General features: G+C 50.4%; 2 protein-coding genes across 4 annotated transcripts in view; one reads left to right on the top strand and one right to left on the bottom strand.

The window, feature by feature from the left end:
• The window catches only part of NDEL1 (nudE neurodevelopment protein 1 like 1), a 55,396-nt gene extending 37,069 nt beyond the window's left edge, over positions 1-18,327 (top strand). The window contains exons 9-10 of one of the 3 annotated variants that reach the window (XM_081109005.1): positions 3,425-3,495; positions 18,106-18,327. In XM_081109005.1, the coding sequence (XP_080965131.1) occupies positions 3,425-3,495; positions 18,106-18,128 (94 nt within the window). In that variant the 3' untranslated portion in view covers positions 18,129-18,327. Of the gene's footprint in view, positions 1-3,424; positions 3,496-3,731; positions 4,784-15,612; positions 16,432-18,105 lie in introns of those variants that run through there. The other 2 variants (XM_081109004.1, XM_081109003.1) reach the window with 2 other exon arrangements.
• The window catches only part of MYH10 (myosin heavy chain 10), a 144,213-nt gene continuing 136,281 nt past the window's right edge, over positions 11,408-19,339 (bottom strand). Inside the window, exons 37-42 of the mRNA XM_081109002.1 lie at positions 18,247-18,335; positions 17,337-17,460; positions 17,042-17,250; positions 15,662-15,770; positions 14,040-14,212; positions 11,408-13,048 (exon numbers count right to left, since the gene is read on the bottom strand). Coding sequence (XP_080965128.1) covers positions 12,904-13,048; positions 14,040-14,212; positions 15,662-15,770; positions 17,042-17,250; positions 17,337-17,460; positions 18,247-18,335 — 849 coding nt within the window. The 3' untranslated portion in view covers positions 11,408-12,903. The remainder of the gene's footprint in view (positions 13,049-14,039; positions 14,213-15,661; positions 15,771-17,041; positions 17,251-17,336; positions 17,461-18,246; positions 18,336-19,339) is intronic.

Below are 19,339 nucleotides of genomic sequence, written 5' to 3'. Positions count from 1 at the left end.
TCCCACGTTGTTCATGGGTAATTGAATTTGTTTGCTGTGCTATTTTTTATTCTTTTTCAATCATGATGTGTGGTGGGAGACCCATTAACAAACTGTTTTCACTAACTGCATGGGGCTGACTCTGCTTTAACCCACTTACAGCCCATAAGTGAGCCTTCAAATTCCTGTTTGACTCACCTGTATACCATTATTGGTTCAGCTGTGCAAAACCAAGCTGATGAGTTGTAGTGGTGCTGGGCAGTTGTGAATAGCAGGCACTCGCTGTGTGGTCAGGTGCTGAGAGATGATGCAGGACTCGAGTCGGGGCCACGGGTACCTGGCAGGTCCTGGGACCATATTTGAATGTCTCTGTGGGACTGGGTTCTTCCTGTTACCAGTGTGTCTTGTTTTTTCAAAGCAGGCAGTAATGATTACGGAGCCTTGCTGGGGGGACTCTCCCCTCTGCGCTCACTCTTGTTTCTCAGAGCACATTGGAATGATAGATGGAGGCGTGTATAAGATCTGCCTTTCTTCTCAGTTTTCAGGAAGGCACATTTCAGTTTGTAGGGCCTGGGGCAAGGTCGCAAGCTGGCTGAGCTGCGCGACTCCCAGGGACCATCTAACTAGGAAGATGGGTCTGGAGTGTGTCTGCTGCCTCCTGCATGAGCGCTGGCCCACTCTCAGGCCTTTCTCTACCGCCCTCTCAGGTGTCCTCCACTTGCTGCTTTGTGTCCATACGTCATCACTGTTGTGTTCTGTTTATTGCCCTCCTGACTAGCTTATAAAGGTGCCTTTTCACTTCTGTTGTCATTTTATAACTCACGTTAGTTTCTTTTCTCAGCTGGAGTCTCTATTTTTCACTCTTTAACTAGATTTTGGTGGTAAGGCCATGAGATTTCATAGCTTCTGTAACCTGTTCACATAGATAATTCCCAAGATCTGTGTCACCACCCCTGCCTGCTCTCTTTCCGTTCATTTCTGTGGTGTCCACTGGGACATTTCCTTTCAGCTCTTTTGCTGCTTCCTGAAACCAAATGTGAATATGGAGGTTTCTTTCCCCATTTCACAGCTTTGCAGTTTCCTGAAGGTGCCTCACCAGACACAATCCTACCTCTAGGGTCAGCTCTCTCCCTCTGGTCTTCTGCATCCCACTTCTTGGCTCAGGAAAGAAGTGCTGGGCGAGGCCCTTGTTATTCTCTCTCTATTCTGTCCAACTTGCAAATCAGAATTTCCATTCCCATTCATACTGAGAACGACTCACCTAGTTTCTTGTCCTTTTGTATTCTGATCGCACTGCTTATTTTCCCCACTATAGCTGACTTGGGTTGGGAGCACCAAAGTGGTTGCTCACTGAGGGCTGTCAGGTCTCCTCTGGCCAGGAGGGTGTTGGGAAAGGAGAATGGCCTGGACATCTGGAGGCAAGTTATGAGCCCTGCTTCCCCACTGATGGGCTCATAGGTGAACTCAGGTGAATGGCTGGACCTTCTCCTGCTTTGTTTTTTTGAGCATTACAACAATGGGGATGGACTTTATGTTCTTTAAAAACCTGTCTAATTTGAAAATGCCAAATCTCAGTCCTAAGCCTGCACGTGGAGCCGTCCTTGTGGTCGCTGCTTGTGCACACCCCTGTGGAGCAGGTGCCAGGTTCTTCCTGGCACCCACAGTGCTCCCCTTCTGCTGGTTTTGGGGGTGTCTGTAGTACAGCCTGCAGAATGTGGTGTTCACCTGTGTAAAGCTGAGGTTTGTGAGGCCTGCCTGGTTCTCCTTGGGCTTTGAGGAGAAGCGGGCATTGGTGGCTCTGGGACTAGTCAGACAAGTGACAGCTGGGCTTATTACGTGAGGGCTGCAGTGGCATATAGGATGGGGCCTTGGGAGAGTAGGAGGGATGATTTCAAGTTTTCACATACAACGAGGCTCAAATATCAGGCCTCCCCTAGCCCTAAACAGAACACGGGTGTGCAGCAGGGAGAAATGACATGTAGAGCCCTGTGGCTCTGTGTGGGTAGCTTGACTTCAAACTTGAAATCTGGACTCTGAGGTTATTTCTTCAGGCATTAACTGTTTCTTCAGGGTAGCGCAGGGTCATTTGTCAAATCTCTTTTGCATGCCTGTTTCTCTGAGATTACCCTCACCTCTTCAGTGTATGTAGCACTTATCTTTGTGGGGAATGTGTGTGCATTTTTGTAAGAATGAGTCTATACTCAACTCCCTAGACCCCTCTGATGAGTGGATGGCGGGGGGCAGTGGTGGGCAAGTGTGGTGAGTGCGGCCTTTTGCAATTCGCTGTATTTCCCAAATTGCTAGTGGGACACTTTCCTAGGAAGTTTTCCAGGATGGAGAGGCTGAAGTGGCTTCCTGAGAGGTTTCAGACCTCGTACTCACCCCTCACTGCCTCCCGCGGCTGTGCTGCCAGATGGGTGGGCTGAGGTTGGCACTCTGCATCCCTGGGCTCAGGTGCGCGGCCCTCCTTGTAGACTCCTGTGCTGGGCTGGTTGCTCAGCAACCAGTCTGCAGAGCAGCCTCCCTAGCTGGCTGCTTAACAATGTAAAAAAGTTACTTTCCCCCTTCATTAAGATATTCATGTATATTGTAGGAGATTTGGAAAACAATAAAGTATAAAGTAGTAAACAAAATTTACCCATAACCCAGAGGGAAGAAAAGTAACTTGTTATATTTTCTTTCTATAATATATATGATTTTATGTACATATATGTGTGTGTGTTTGTGTGAGTACCTCTACACATTCTAGAATTAGCTACACAGGTAGTAATGCCTATCTATAGCCCTAAGGGGCTATAGTCTAGATTGAATACATACTACTTACACTTTTTCTTTTTTCTTCACATCATTGAACATATATAGTTTGGTAACCTTTTTCTACTCACCATTAATTACATTCTGAATATTTTCCCATGCTGTTAAAGAACTGTGGAAATGGATTTTAAAAATATTTTTATTGATTTCAGAGAGGAAGGGACAGAGAGAGAGATAGAAACATCAATGGTAAGAGAGAATCATTGATCAGCTCCCTCCTGCACGCCCCAAGCTGGGGATCAAACTTGTAACCCAGGCATGTGCCCTGACTGGGAATCACACCGTGATCTCCTGGTTCATAGGTTGACACTCAGCCACTGAGTCATGCTGGTAGAGCATGGGGAAATGGATTGTTAATGGTCGTATACTATTTTATCATTTAGTTGTGGCTGCAGTGGCCAGTGTGATGAAGCTGCCCATAGTCTCATTTCCGTAGGACCACTGAGTTCTCAAGTCTAACCAACTGATGCTCGAGGCAGCCACTCTTCCCTGGGCCGTCGGGATTCTGCTATGGGCCGGGAAGAGGGGTAGTTTTAGAGAGAAAATGAATTTGTTGCTGTGTGTCAAGTGGTTTTAAATGACTGTCTCTCTTTTTCTTCCCCTTCTCTCCTCTGCTCTGTCACCCCCCCAGGGCAGTAAACGGCTTTGACCCAGCTCCTCCTCCTCCTGGTCTGGGCTCCTCGCGCCCCTCGTCTGCACCAGGTATGCTGCCTCTCAGTGTGTGAGTGCCCAGCTTCCCAACGGGGGCTCCCGCCCTCCTCCAACAGCCCAGGACACCCACGCCTCACCCTTCGGTGCCTGGGCCCAGCCCGTGGCTCTGTCTGCCTCCCTAGGGCTGGCAGAGAGAGGGCAGGCTGCATGCAGTGGTGGCTGCTGGGCCCTGCCCAGCCCCAGGACTGCGCGATATCAATACTGGCTATTTTCTCTTCTCGCCGTAGTGCCGTTGGTTTCACATGATTGCACTTTTGTGGGTCACAAAGTGATACGTACATGTATTACTTGGTCACTGGATGCAGAAGTACCCATTCATCACACCTGCCTCGTAGCCCCGCCCTGCTGTGCTGATAGGATTTAGTTGTATTTAGGACATTGCAGATCTTTTAGACGTTCTCTCCCAAATCAGGTCAACGTGTGCCCTCCTGAGCTCCCACCCAAGCACTTTTGTGCTCATGATCATGTGTTTGTCCCCAGCTCCACCCCACACAGCCTGGGCCTGTTGCTGGCAGACAGTCAGGAAGGTCACTGAATTAGGGAACACAGTCTCATTACCCTAGGACCACTGAGCTCTCCAGTCTCATTACTGCGCCTTCTGATTTTGCTTCAGCAGTTAGCACTCCACAGCTTGGCCTCCCAGAGCAGGAGCCTGTGGGGCCTGGACGAACAGCTGGGCCTCTGCTGTCTCCTCCGTGTGCCTCAGACGCGGGCGGGGTGGAGGTGGTGCAGCCTCCCACCAGCTTTCTGGTCACTCAGTTAAATGACAGCTTCACAGCTTTTGGTTTTGTTCTGCGGCCTCTCCAGTTGTGTTAGGAGGACTGAGCGGCCTGGTTCCGGGGGCCGGCTGGTGCCAGCTCCTGGGGGCAGACTGACCCCAGTGGTTGTCCCTGTGCACCTTTGGTTACTCTCATGCTGCATTGACTGTTTACATTTGTTGTTTTGTACATAGGTTTGTAAACATTATTGCTCAAGATATTTGTAAATAACTTGGGCTTTGTAGCTTTTATTTATTCATAAGAGCTCATACGGCATGTTAATGACTTATGATGGTGTCCTACTCTGGGCAACTGTATAGAATCATCATGTGGTTAAAAAAAAAAAAAAAAGAAAGTACTTCCCCTCCAAAAAAATCTTTTAATGTGGAAACAATAAATTTCACACAAAAAAGTATCAAGGTTGTGTTATTGGGTTCCCGCCATCCTGTGGGAGAAGAGCTGGAGTTACAAAGCCAGGTTCAGATGTTGCTTCTGCTCCGACCTGGGACATGTGGGTGGACAGCAGCGTGGATTGGGCAAAGGCAGTTCAGGCAGCGTCCGGAGAAGTCTGACGCCCGAGCAGGTGTGCTCAGGCCGGTCCTTGTAGCTGAGTCTCCGGGGGCAGCCTGAGGTGGCCCTGGGGGGAGGCCCCGGACTTTGAGGGAGGCCACTCGCTGGTCACAGGGTAGCTGCGACGGAGCCAGGCGCTGGCCCTTCCCTGTGCTGCCTGTCGTGGTGTGTGGTGTCCTGGGAGTAGAGGTGACTCGGGCCTGGGCTTTTCTCCTTACCCCTCAGGCTGATGTTGGCAAGTGGGAGGAGGCGCCGTGTTTGCAAGACATCAGTGACCGGACTTGAGAAATGTCCAGACGTAGGAGTCAGTACGGATGTATCACGTTCTGAACGTTGCTTATAACAGAGCAAAACCAGGATAGTGTGTAGTTTTAAATAAGTGAAAAGTGAATCAAGTTCCTAAGGGAATACTGAACTTTAAGGAGGATACATTAAAAACTTCCTCTGTCTGCTAATATGTGGGCAGGAATATTCTGTTAGTTGTTCCTGGAGGTTTTGCTGTGAGCTGCCTCCCGAGAGATGTGTCCAGGGGGGTGTGCTGTGGAGCAGGGGAACAGAGAACTTCCGGCCTCTTTCTGATGGGCGGCAACTCGCAGCTTCTTTCCCAATCATCGAAGCGATTGGATTAGACCAGAGGCTGAAACATTTAGCCAGACCTTTGTTAATGCAGGAACCCCAGATCTAACACATAAAGAGCAGAGCTACTCTGCTGAAAGCAGTGATGAGTTCTGGAGCCCTGAGTCGTCGTCCCTGGCTCCCAGTGATTTCCCGGTTCCTTCTTAGCTGAGCACCCCTGGAATCATCTCATCCCGGTGGTCTGTCAGTTCAGTCAGGTGGTGGCAGGGGAGGCCCTGGCTGCAGAGGCCCAGTGTCATCCCCAGACGTCATCTCTGCTTCGAGTCCAGGAGAGCAAGGGCCAGGCGCGTGAAAGGGCAGGAGCACACTGCTGGGCTTTATAGCAACAGCTGCCCTTGGCGTATGACCCATGGGGAAGCTGGATGACTCTCCTGGCCTCAGTTTCAGCTGTTTGGATGATTTGGTTAAATGCTTAGCTAGAACATTTGCTGCTCACACGAAAGCTACCACATTCTGTCTGCTCTTCTAGCTAAAGATTGCCTAGCAGGCCCCTGCCCCTCAGTGGGTTCTCTTCCTGGGGCCCCCCATGCCTAGGTCTGCCTGGCCCTCGCTGAAACTTTTAGGAGTGATCCCTCCCCTGAGCTGGGTCCACGGGTGGTCTCCCTGCTTGGAGGGGGTGAATCTTCAGGTGGTGAGTCCTCTTGCCTCCAGATACTGTTCTCTCACCACCTGGTCCCATCCCTTGCTCCTGAAATGCATGAGAGTAGGAGTGAGTGCTCCACTGCCTTTCAACCCAGAGTGGTAGGAACTATGCCCAACCAACTCTGCTGAGGTCTTAGCCAAAGCTGGGCATCTGAGAGTTAGGTGTAGGCAGCCTGAGAGGAGAGGAGCTGGCTTACCTGTTTACAGAAGGGAAGGCGGGCCCAGAGTGTTGGTGACTGGCCTGAACTCACACAGCTAGTTCATAGCAAAGCCAGGGTTGGAAGTGAGCTCTTTTTCGGCTGTTCTCCACTTTTCCAGACTTGAGGCCTCGTTGCCCTGACTCTGTCTTGTGCCTCAGGAGATGAGCTGCTGTGGATGCTGGGAAATGTGTGGGGCGGGCACAGCCTTTGCAGCAGGAGGAATGTGATGCACCCCCCCTCCGCTTCCAATCCTGTACTTGAGTATTGACTGTGCTGCTCTCAGCAGCTGTTGCAGAAGGGCCATTAACATCTCTGAGAGCCAAGGTGGGAATGGTGCCTCTGGGGCCGGGGAGGTGTCCTGGGGTGGAGCCTCAGCTTTAGGGAGCATCTTGCTAGCAGCGGTTCTCAACCTGTGGGTCGTGACCCCTTTGGGGGTCGAACGACCCTTTCACAGGGGTCGCCTAAGACCATCGGAAAACACATATATAATTACATATTGTTTTTGTGATTAATCACTATGCTTTAATTATGTTCAATTTGTAACAATGAAAATGGGGTCACCACAACATGAGGAACTGTATTAAAGGGTCGCGGCATCAGGAAGGTTGAGAACCACTGTGCTAAAGCCACAGCGTCCTGCCTGGCCAACACAAACAGCCCGTCCGGCTGCTGGTGGGACTAAGCCCAGGAAGGGGATGGGTCCAAGCAGTCAGTTTTCTGTTTGCCTCGATTAGAAGATGCTAGAGGACCCTTTCCTCCTTCCAGCATTTACTTCAAGGATTTTTCTCTCTACTTTTGCCCCAAAGGTTGGAACAAATTGAGAAACGCTAGCTTCGCCTTCAAAATTTAGATGTTACTTGAATCATTCTTAAAAATGGGAGTAGGGGAGGAGGCATCTTTGTAAATCTTCCTATGACTTAAAGCGTCTTATCTGAAAACTGGTCCTATGACTAAAAATAGGACCTATGGGAATACAGTCGCCTTTTTTATTTATTTTTTTATTTTTAAAATATATTTTATTTTTTACAGAGAGGAAGGTAGAGGGATAAAGAGTTAGAAACATCGATGAGAGAGAAACATCGATCAGCTGCCTCCTGCACGCCCCCTACTGGGGATGTGGCCTCAGCTAAGGTACATGCCCTTGACCAGACTCAAACCTGGGACCCTTGAGTCCGCAGGCCACTGCTCTACCCACTGAGCCAAACCGGTTAGGGCTACAGTCGCCTTTTTTTAAATGTTAAGGAAAAACAACAATCTGGAGTAAATATTAGTTTAACAGACTCCCTTGATAAGATAGCACATGTGAAGAGGCAACTGTGAGAACGGAGCAAAGCGTATAGTGCTGGTTGGGGGACCAGGCGGGTTTGTGCCGTGTGGGTTATGGTTTGCAGTGATGTTAGTTGCCTGTCAGTTCTGAAGCCTTCACCAAGCGAAGCTGAATAGGAATTTAGCTTGTTTACTTCCGGGGAGTTTGTAATCAGGTGTCAGTTTGACTAGTGCCCATTAAAATGCGGAGGTCCTGCCTGGTTGTGGTTGCTGGTGGAGGTCTGGAGGGTGCCAGGCAAGCAGGCCTTGGCACAGTTTGGATAAACAGTCAGATGAGTGTCATCCAAATGAGCTAGGGCCCTGTTGCTCCCTGTCGGTTCGTGATGGAACTGAGAAACACTGTTTTTCTGGTTAAAAAAGGTGATTGTTTTAACTAGGAAAAAATCCCAGCGAATCCCACTGTCATCTAGACTTTAGGGCATACACCTCTGCATTTTTGGTGTCACTAAATTATTTTCTGTAAGTCTTGAGTCTTACATAAGCTATACAAGCTCTTTCTACTTTAGGGATAACGTCTCATGGTAGTAAGAACAAGTAGAGTCCATCTCAGTGGTGGGAGTGGAAGTGTCTGATGGGGAACGGCCAGGAGGACGGTCAGCTGTGCAGGATTCCGTAGAAACCCGAGTGTGCAGACGCAGCTCGTAGGAACGGAAACCGCCGGCGGGAAAAGGACACAAACTAAATGAACATATTAATTACAGCTTTAAAAAGTCAGAAGTGAAATGAAAAATGCAAACAGTTTACTGATTGAGGCTTCTGATTTTTTTGGTAAAGTTGCCCAAATTCATTTTTTAAAAATTGAAGTAATGAGACTGATTTTCTTTCATTACCCAATTGGCCTGAGGACGTGTGCTAAGTTCTGAGATTTGAGCAAGTAGCTCAGAGCAGAGGCTCCCTGGCTGCTGGGTGACCAGTGAGTGCATTTTAAAACGGACTCCCCCAGGCTCCACCCCAGCGCCAGCCCCGGGAGGAGTGCACATTAGTTCACAGAATCTCAAACCAGCAATTATGAGCACCTTATTTTGTGAACCGCTAAGAAAAATGTGCCAGTAGAACTGTGAAAATGCTTATCATTTTGACTTTTTATATTTATTGAGAATTCTTTAAGATTTTAGACGGGTTTTCATCACGTCACACTTCATATACAAAAAGGAAATTGTGCGACATGGCTAAGACTTCACATTGTGAACCACTTCTGAGTTGTCCTTGCAGTTTTCCAAGCAGCGTTGTCCTTTGGGTCCTGGTCAGCGCTGGTGATGCAGTTTCTGAAAAGATGTTCTGTTGATGGCTCCAGAATTTTCTTCAAGGCTGCTGGTACCCGTTCTGCAGGATCTGATGCTTGGGGTTTATTGACCTTCCTCTGACAGCCACATCACAGCTGCCACCTGCTGGTGGCACTTGTGAGACGCACGCGTTCACATGTGAGAACACGGGTGTCTTAGGGCCTCTGCAGGATGGCATTTTGTCGGAGGCAGTGGCTCTGCTTGGATGCTTGTCAGACTCGAGTTTAATAGATGCCACTTTACATCTTGAATGAGGCTTCATGACATCCTGTCAGTGGGGATGAAGTCCATTATTGGGGGGCTACTTGGAAAAAACAAATAGACCTGTGTTGTAATGAGTCAAACACGAAGTTCTAGTCTTGGGAAGGGTTGAAGGACATGGTCACACTTCCGTGTGTGGCACACAGGTACTGGAATTATAGTTACCATTGTCTGAAAGCTGGCATCATGCCCATATACCCTTATTGATCGTTTCACATTAGATTTCTGTCAGTTGTATGAGACACGTCACAAGATTTGCTAGATTCCCAAACGATAATGAGGCTCCACTAGGGCGTGGGCCGCCCCATCTGGTCCTGACAGCTGGCACAGCGTACAGCACCCTAGCGGGTGCTCAGAACTTGGTACAGATGTGAGTTCCCAGTGACTAGAACCGATGGTGCATGGGGACTCCCTTTGGGTCTCAGTCACAGGCTTCCCTCTCAGACCTGCCTGGAACTTTCTAGATCCCAGCCTACGGCCTGTTCCTGGGTGGGCTTTCTGAGGGGGTGAGGATGAGACAGGAAGTGGTGGTTGACAGCTTTGAGCTGTTTCTTCTCCAGGCTTGACACAGAGGCAGGGGCCATGGGTCAGCCCTGCCCAGAGCCACAGGGGGGCTGCCTGTGAGGGGACGCCACAGCTTGTCTTCAGGCTCACACTTCATCTTAGCGGCGGTTTCCAGGGATGGGGAACTGGTGACAGGAAGGAAAGGTGACATCAGTGACACCCTTGGGCCAGTCCCACTAGGACTATAGGTGTGCTATTCCTTCTGACGCGGTTTAAAATAATTCCCGAGTGGATGCATGAAAAAAGAAAGCCTAGGATGTGGCAGGGGCAGACAGCGTGAAGAGCTGAAGTTAAAACCCCCACCTCATCTCAGCAAAAGGACAGGCGTTCCCAAGTCTCGCCTGGTCTCTTCCTCACGACGAACCACTCTCCTGGTGGCAGCTGGCCAGCAGCGTTAGTCTTTTTTTTTTTTTTTTTTTTAAATATATTTTATTGATTTTTTACAGAGAGGAAGGGAGAGGGACAGAGAGCTAGAAACATTGATGAGAGAGAAACATCGATCAGCTGCCTCCTGCACACCCCCCACTGGGGATGCGCCCACAACCAAGGCACTTGCCCTTGACCGGAATCGAACCTGGGACCACTGAGCCAAACCGGTTACGGCAGCAGCTTTAGTCTTTGACCCAAAGCCCAGCTCCCATGACTGTCTTCCTTGTGCTGTCAGTGCCCGGCGAAGGCTTTATGCACGACCTTTCCTGAGACTGCGAAGCGGGGCTTGTTGAGTAAGGAAAGGCTCCTTATGGCTGGCATCTCTGGAGTCAGGAACTGGAGTCAGTCTGTGGAGATGGAGTTTCTCCCGATAGCTGAGTCGTCAAACAGTGACTACACCAGCCACACCAGCCAGGTGGGAAGCATTCCTTCTGAGAAAAACCAGCCTCTGAATTCCACACGCACCTGGACTAAACTAAGGGAGCTGAATGCCAGGGTGGACACACGAAACGTGGTAACTCACCTTTTTTCTCCCTTGGTAGTGACACGGGAGGAAAGGAGTACGTCTGTCCATTTTTTACATTCTCTGCCAGGAAGCCTGGATATGTGCCGTATGCCCCCAGGGCCAGCCTGAACTATGAATATTAGGGAATAATAATAAAAAAGCCAGCATTTCCTACGTGATTTTGTGATCCCTAGTTACTCCTCTCCAGCCCATCCTAATTGACCCACACTAGTGAGGCTGCCCTTGGGTCTTATTACTGAATCCCTCCCTCCCCGCCCCCCAATTATTTTCAGTGTGAATACTGCTTGAAAATGCAGTCTGAACCTTGGATTTCTTAAAATACTTCAGTCCAGCAAACAGCTCCATCAGCTGGTGACCGAAACCCTCCAACAGCTTCATCCTCAGCCCTTTTCTATTAGCGAGCGGGTCGCCAGCCCAGGCCCTTTTCCTCCCCAGTGCAGCTACATACAGAGGCCACTGGGCAGGATGCGACTTGTAGCCGACTGCCCAGAGAACTAGCCTGTCACCTGACACTTGGGAGTGCAGCGCCCTCAGAAAATGGGCCTTTTAAGTCTGTGGGACTCTCAGCTGCCAATCAGATCACAGATGGGAAATCGAGAACAGAAGGTAAGAAAACAGATTCCACATTCACATGATTATTCTCATTTATTGAGGTCTGTTTATTCTTAATGGGTGCTTTTTCCTCCAAGTAAATAGAGCAGGCGTAAATATCTATAATGAATAAATTTATTGTCTTACAAAAATCATTGTCTAGAAATATGGGAATACAAGAAAAGATATTTGCAGTCCGGTGTCTGGTGGTCAACAGCCAGTACAGTTCATAACGGGGAAAATCAAAGGTTCCAAACCCACATGACAAGTTCTTCCTAAAGATGTTAAAGCTTTTAACCCAAAAGGTTTGTGTTTTCAAGCACATTGCAGAGGATCAGGGATTTGTACTTAACACTGATTCATTGTCACTGAATGTTGGTAATACCACTTTGACTAGAGAGGTACATGATATGAAGCACAGTCAAACTTAATACATTAAATTGTTACAGAGGCAAATAATAGATTTAACATTGTCTTAGTGCTGTAGTGTCTAAGGCACTTTCTGTAATGTCAGTTTGCTTACCTATCAACCAAAAACAGAATGTTAAATGTTCACTGTTAACACTGTCCAGAGGGGAGGGAACGGGAAAATGAAAAGGGATTCACATCCACTGGCATGTCAACATTCAGGCAGATGGCATCTGTTCTTGAGGGTCGGTAACCTCATCAACAACTTGGAACAAGTCTTGGACACAAAACCAATGTCCCCATTTTGGGCTCAAAGCAGCGGCTGAATTTGTAAGGTCAGCACAGGGGCCTGGCTGGCAAGGGAGGGCCTCCCACTGACTCTGCTGAGGCGCCCACAGCTCCTGTTCCTGAAGCGAGGCGCACACTGGCAGGGCCAGGGGTTCAGGAGACCATCCGGGCGTCGACGTGATTGCTGCCACTGGGGCTTCAGCGGCAGGCGGCTCCTATCCTTTCTACGCACAGACCAGCCCTGGCCAAGGACAGTTCACACGAAGAGACGAGGGGATACCACCAACAGCGAGACAGCATGGTAATCCCCAATGAACGCTGCTTCCCCAATCCATCCCACCCCTCCTAATCTTTCCAAAAAGCCCCTTTCACAGTTTGCTCGCTGAAATAGTGTTGATCGTTGTTTGAAGGAAATGAGATACAAGTGCAGTTTAGGTTCCACAATGTTCTAAGAGAATTGATGTGGCTGAGGAGTCGGGGCCACATGAACACAGCTAAGGTACCTGTCTGTCTGACAGAGAGCATGCAGAGCGACCGAGCAACAACCACGGGGCTGCCCCAATACCCAGCGACTGGCAACAAGGGTCTGGAGTTTGTTTGAAAAAGAGTTCTCTTCTTAACATGTATTATAAAATGGTCTCTTGATGAATATATGGAAAATAGATGCAATGATGAGACAGTCTGTTTAATATGTGCATGTTTTGTGTATGTATATATATAAAAAGGGGAGCAATTGTACCTAAATCTGAAGCAGGATACAGTATGTGTAGGCTGGAAAGCCTTAAGACACAGTTGATCTTGCAGTAAGGAGTCCCGTGGCTTGCCAACTTCCTAATCTGCAGGAGGCCCGAGGCAGGCTGGTGCCGGGTGCGTTCCTTCGTGTCCCACTGTATTGCCTCCACTGGCTTCCGGTGACCCTACTCCGACGGGGGTGGCTGTGTCTCATTGACATCACTGGTCTTGCTTTCGGTGTCATCATCTGACAGCTCCAGGGAAGCCCCTTCGATGTGCAGCTGGCGCCGGCCAGATCGGCTCGAAGAGAAGCTGATTGGGCCGCCTCGCCTGGCAAGAGTAGGAAGTAGACACGTGGGTAAACATGTAAGAACATGTGGCAGTCAAGTTGTCCAGTCACCAAACTTCCACCCCTTCCTCAGGACACACCACCTGGGGGTGTGAGTGGCACGATCAGGACAGCCTCTGGGCCTTCCGCCTCTGCTGTCACCACGCCTGACTGCCATCCTGGCCAGCACAGCGTGCACTTGGCAGGAGGTCCTCAGTGTACCTGATCCAGTTACGGCTGGCTGTGCTTGCTAACCAAGGGTATTTCCATAAAGGGCATGTAACGGAAGGGAGGGGGGGAGAGACAGAAACACTGATGTGAGAGAAACAGCCTCCCACACGAGCCCCGGCTGGAGCCAGGGATCGAACCTATAACCCAGGTATGTGCCCTTGACCGGGAATCGAACCTGTAACCCTTTGGTGCTTGAACCAACGTTCTAACCACTGAGCAACACCACCCAGGGCAGATAGTAAATATTTTACTTAGGCTTTGTGGGCCATATCAGGTCTCTGTTGCATGTAAAAAACATTCTTGGCTCACTGCTGGACAACAGCAGGACACATCAGTTTGGCCATGGGCCAGCCTGCTCCTCTGGGGGAGGAAGTTCAGTGCTCATATTCGGGCCTCTCCCTGGTGGGGGTGAGGACGGGGAGGGGCTGATGGTGCCAGGCCCTGGGAGAAGAGGCTGGGACCTTTCCTCACATGGATGTTGGGACATGGATGGATGCGACCTTGTCCCAGCTTGGTGTGTCTGTCTGTCTGTGTGTGTGTCTGTGTGGGTGGGTGGGTGGGGGCTGTTCCTCCTGTTCTCCTAAGGAAGGACTACGAGAGGTCAGAAATCCCGAGTGGATAAACTTCAGAGCAAGAACGAGTAACTCCATGAACTAAGGAAACCAGAACAATCAAGCCCCAAGCCTAGAGATCCGGCTGTTTTGGGAGCTTTGGCCACAGACTCCACGAGACCCAGCGCCTCTGAGCCCCTCAGTCGCTCACCTCAGCCGGTTCTTCAGGGTGCTGACCTCGCGGCTCAGCCCCTCGTTGGCCTCGGTGGCATCATCCAGTTCCCGCTGGAGTTTACGCCGAGATGCATTGGCACGTGTAGCTTCTTCTTCCGCTTCCTCCAGCTGCCGTTTAAGCTGCTTCATCCTGGCATTGGCCTTCTCCATCTTGGGGAAGTGACATGAATCAAGTCAAACCAAACTGGCGAGTCCAGATACAGTCCCACCGCATCCTGAGTGCCCGCCAGCCACGTGACCTGCCATTGTCAGCAAAGCCAGTGTGTACAGAGCAAACTACGTGAAAGGAAATCTCTAAAAACTTAAACCCCTATTTTCTCCACGAGATTTTAACAGAAAATGAGTGTAGTATCTTCACATAAGGTATTAAACCTATGGGAGAGCCAGCAACGTGAGTCTCTAACCCCAGGAGGTGGTACATCCATGTTTATGCCTCCTTTCAATACGGGTGTTTCAAGTTCAAAGCCTCACATGAAGACCTGACGTGGTCACACTCGTGCAGCTCACGCCCACCCAGAAATGCCCCGTGCTCTATGCTGAGGGCGGGGGTAGGAAGGGAAGGCTGGGTGCCTCATGAGCAGGGGAAGAAAAGGGAGGGGGGTTGGGGCCAAAGGCGGCAGAATCATCTCCGTCCACCTCAGCTACCTAGGCTATTGTCTATGCAGACCTGGCCGTAGTCTTATTAGATTCTCCTGATACTTAAAAAAAAAAAGATGCCTGGAAGCAGACAAGGAAAACCATTCAGGTCCTGCATGCAGTACATTTGTTTCTCTCTGCTTTCTATTCTGCATCCACCCCCCTTCAGCTGACACCGCCCGGGAACTACTCTAGGCATCTGAGATGCTGGGGAGGGAGACTGACAGCGAGGCAGAGATCGCTGCACTCATGAAGCGTGCACCCCGCGGAGGAAATCGGCCTCACACTTCAATGCCCTCACCTGCAGTGTGCTCTCACCTGCCCCTCCTCTGTATTTCTGGTGCTGGGGGAGCCCCGAGGGGTGGGGACGGAGTCTTAGTTACCTGTGTCCCCAGCACCCAGGAGTGCCTGGCAGGAACAGCATGTGTGTGTTAAAATATGAGCATTTAAGAGTTTAAAATAGCATTAAAAAATATTTTTATTGATATCAGAGAAGAAAGGAGAGGGGGAGAGAAACATCAATGATGAGAGAATCATTGATTGGCTGCCTCCTGCACAGCCCCTACTGGGGATCGAGCCCGCAGCCTGGGCATGTGCCCTTGACCGGAATCGAACCCAGGACCCTTCAGTCTGTAGGCCAACACTCTATCCACTCAGCCAAACTGGCTACGGCAGCATTTTCTTTTTTCAATTTTTCTTTTATTTGCAAAGAGAGAAACATTGACTTGTTCTACTTATTATGGACTCATCAGTTGTTTTTGTATGTGCTCTGACGAGATCGAACTCGCAACCTTGGTGTATCAGGACGATGCTCTAACCAACTGTGCTAACCCAACCAGGGCCTCAGAGAGCATGTTCTTAATTTAGTCACCAAATGGTAACACGTGGCTCTTTTGCATTGTCTCCTTGTAAAGCATTTCTAAGATGGAAGACATTTCATCCTGGCCCACCTTCTTCCCTTACCTGTTCTTTATACTGATCTGCATGTCGACGCTCATCTTCAACCTGCATGAAGATTTCTTTCAGTTTCTTCTCCGTTCGTCGGACCAGTTTGTTGGCTGCTGCTCGTTCCCTGTGAAGATGATCAACCATTAATTAGCCTTTGTAATTCTTGACATGATAGTTCGAATTGAGGAAATAATTTTTAAAGTCCCTTTTCTCTGGAAGATGACAAATGTTGGGAGTGTTTTCCAGGGCCTCTCTGATGAGAATAAATTATGATAATACGGCCCAGAAGTTTTTCCCTTCTGGTCATGAGGGGCCATAATAACGTATTCTAACACAGGTAGATAAAGAGTATTCCTTCACGTGCAGGCATTAATTGAGGGATCTCCTAAAGATCAAACATTACACACAAGCTACCTGCCATATGGAGTGCGGACTTTTTGAAGACAAAAACCTTGGTTGGTTATTCTAATCACCTAACTTCTTAGCCTGGAGACCAGAACAAAGACCCATTGTGATGCTCAGGTCTATGGCAGCTAATGGGGGAGGGGACCGCCCACACTCACCCTTTAGTTTAGTTAGAAGGCAAATCACCATGTTTCTAGACAGGCCTACACTGTTCCTTAGGAAGGAGAGCGAGCTTACTGGGTGAACCCCATTGACAACAGCGTGCGGGAGCTCAGAGATGCACTATGTCCAGCAGTAAAGGTGCCTGGGAAATGTGGGCCTCTTGAACCTGTGACTCTTGGTGTATGTTTCTCCTATTAAAGCTCCTATGAGTCTGAATAAGGCCGCGTGTCAGTGCTTCTGAATCATGTCTGGTCTGAGTCCTGAATTTTAGACTTTTTGACCTTTCCCCAACAAACAGAAAAAGTCCATTTGTTCCTGGACAAATGTTATACAGAAATGGACCGTGATGGAGTTAGCTGGAAGGATTAAACTCTGGCACCTAGAAAATCCTGGCACAGTCTGACCAGCTGAATCCTGGCAGAGCTGACAGGTGAGCCCAGCCTTCCTGGAGGCTCACACCATCTCTCTTTCTCTCTCTCTCTCTGATGACATGTATCCTTGCCACCTCCCCTGCCACAGGGACTCCCTCTAGGGCAAGTGCCTGGCTGCAGGCTGGACCTGGCCCTGGCCCGCAGAGATGCAGTGAGTTTTGGTTTAGTTGCAGGGGTCCTCAAACTTTTTAAACAGGGGGCAGTTCACTGTCCCTCAGACCGTTGGAGGGCCAGACTATAGTTTAAAAAAAACTATGAACAAATTCCTATGCACACTGCACATACCTTATTTTGAAATAAAAAAACAAAACGGGAACAAATACAGTATTTGTATTTGCATGTGGCCCGCGGGCCGTAGTTTGAGGACCCCTGGTTTAGTGCATCAAAAACCTCTTACTTGGCCTCCTGCTCAAGCTGCTCCTCCAGCTGCCCAATCTTGGCTTCCAGGGCCGAGATGGTGGCCTTAAACTTGGACTTGACAGCGCCCTCTAGCTCCTGCAGCTTGGCCTTCAGCTCCTTGTTCTGCCGCTCCAGCTGCTGGCGCGCATTGTCGCTCTTCTGGGCAGCACTGCGCTCAGCCGCCAGCTCTGCATTCAGTGTGTCCACCTGGAGACGAGAGACGGTTTAGTCACTCGTGCCAGACGGGCAGCACGGCCCCTCCCAGGTGACGGACGGGCTGCCGCCTGAGCCACCTGGAGCGTGGTCTTGCGGAAGCGGTCGTTGAGCAGCTCCATGTTGCTCTGCTCCTCCTCCAGCTCCTCCTCGAGCTGTGCGATTCGTGCCTCCAGGCGCCGCTTCTCATCCAGCAGAGCAGACCTGTGGGGCAAGGAGGCGGACAGCTCAACGCCAGCCCCGTGTCCCGGGCCTGCGCAGAGGGCTCCTCCTCCCACCTGGAGGCGACAAACAGCACCACTCGACTTTTCTCTCCCCTGCACCCGTCCAGCACCTGTCAAGTCCTGCTGATCACACTTCCAGACACCACTCACTTGTGCCCTACGCCTGCCCCCTCCAGGCCCCCTCCCCTCTCACTTGGACCATGGGAGCCTCCCCGTGGCCTCCCCGCTGCCCCTCCCTCTGTTCTCCACAGCCAGCAGCTTTCAAAGGGCACAAAGACTGGCACTTCTACTTTACACTCTACTGGTTGCCCGGAGCATTGAGGTAAAACGCTAACTCCCCCTCACGGCACGCTAGGAACTGACCGTGATGAGCCCGCAGACGGTAATTAAATAGAGAAAGCGACGTCCTAATTGGAAAAAAAAGATCTTTCAATGAAAACTCATTCAAAAAAAGGTAAGTCAAAGGAACCTACTTGCCAAACCTAATGAATTTAAGAGTGAAGATTGCATTGCGAGGCCGTACAGTCTGCGGAACCGGGTTCATTCTGAATGTACTTCCTCCTCACCTGTGGGCATGACTGGCACAGTGGGACCTGCCTGGAGCATCTTGTGCTCGTCTTTCCAGAATTTGACCAAACCAACTACTGACCCCTGATTGCCGGACCCCGCCACGGCCTTCTCGGTGCAGCAGGCCCAGGTGCCAAGAGAACCAGGGGCCGCCACTCATTTCCAGAGGCTACCCCTCCCACTGCTGCAGGAGACTCACTTGCCAGAGGCGCTGTTCGCGATCTCATCCGCCAGCTCGTCTCTTTCTTGCTCAGCATGTCGGCGGGCTCGCTCGGACGAGGCAAGTTCCTAAATGAAGTCAGATAGGATTTAAGCTCTGGCTGTTACTGTTTCGTCAAATGTGAAATCTGATGAAGCCCGCAGGCTGCAGCCACCTAGCTCAGGCATCTGTGTGTGCCTGAAACTGCACTTAGATTTGAGGGATAACACTGGAAGGCTTGTTGAGGGAGTATTCGGGTGCAGGTCAGCCAGGTGCTGTGCTGTGTCACCATCCGGACACACAGGTGCCCACAGAGGGAAGGCCTAGTCTCTGTAAGGGCGTGGCTGCCCCAGTGTCAGGGATGGCTATGTTCCTGCCCTCCTGAGAAAGCTGGTGTTTCTTAAACATGAACTGAGCGAAGCTTTATGCAAACCCAGGACTACGGCAATTCATGGTCGTGAAGTATCTGTTGCACAGACAAGGAGTACAGTGTGGACGTAAAGCACACTACCCAGACAGACCGGAGAACAAGGTGCTGGTGCAGTACAGTGAGCACAGCCCCCTGGGAAGGGTGGGTCTGACCTCAGCTCAAGGCAGGGCCTGGGTGGTGTGTAGGGCCTCTTCCTTGAGGAGATGGGAGCCCTGGCCGTCAGGCTCCTGGGCTCTGCAGGGCCTCGGAGAACTGGGCAGGGCAAGGGGACGCCGGTGCCTGCCGCCTCTGGAGGAAGAGCTGCCCGATGGCAGCTTTCGCACTTTCCTTGGGGAGCGGATCTCCCCCAGGCAGGTGCCCGTGTGCATTTCTCACCCCCCTGGGTCAAGATCAAGATCACAGTCTCAGAATCTGAGATGCACAGCGCCCTTATTTTATGGAGGAAACCGAGGCCGTCGATGAAGGGCCTTGCCCAAAGCCTCAAGGTTGGCCAACAGGAGACACTCAGGGTCCTGCCCCTCCCTGCCCAGAGCTGCTTCCCACCAGCCGCCCCTCCACATGGTGCTGTGTTTGGAGGAGCACATCTCAGGATGCCTGTGGGCTCCTCTGTGCTGTGCACGGGCACCTGCGTCTACTTAGAGCACAGGATGCAGGCCCCAAAGG

The sequence above is a fragment of the Myotis nattereri genome (genome assembly GCF_964212035.1).
Source record: "Myotis nattereri genome assembly, chromosome: 16".
In the NCBI taxonomy this organism is placed as follows: domain Eukaryota; kingdom Metazoa; phylum Chordata; class Mammalia; order Chiroptera; family Vespertilionidae; genus Myotis; species Myotis nattereri.
Note: the sequence above shows the minus strand (reverse complement) of the source record. Positions and strands in the feature narration are given on the sequence as shown.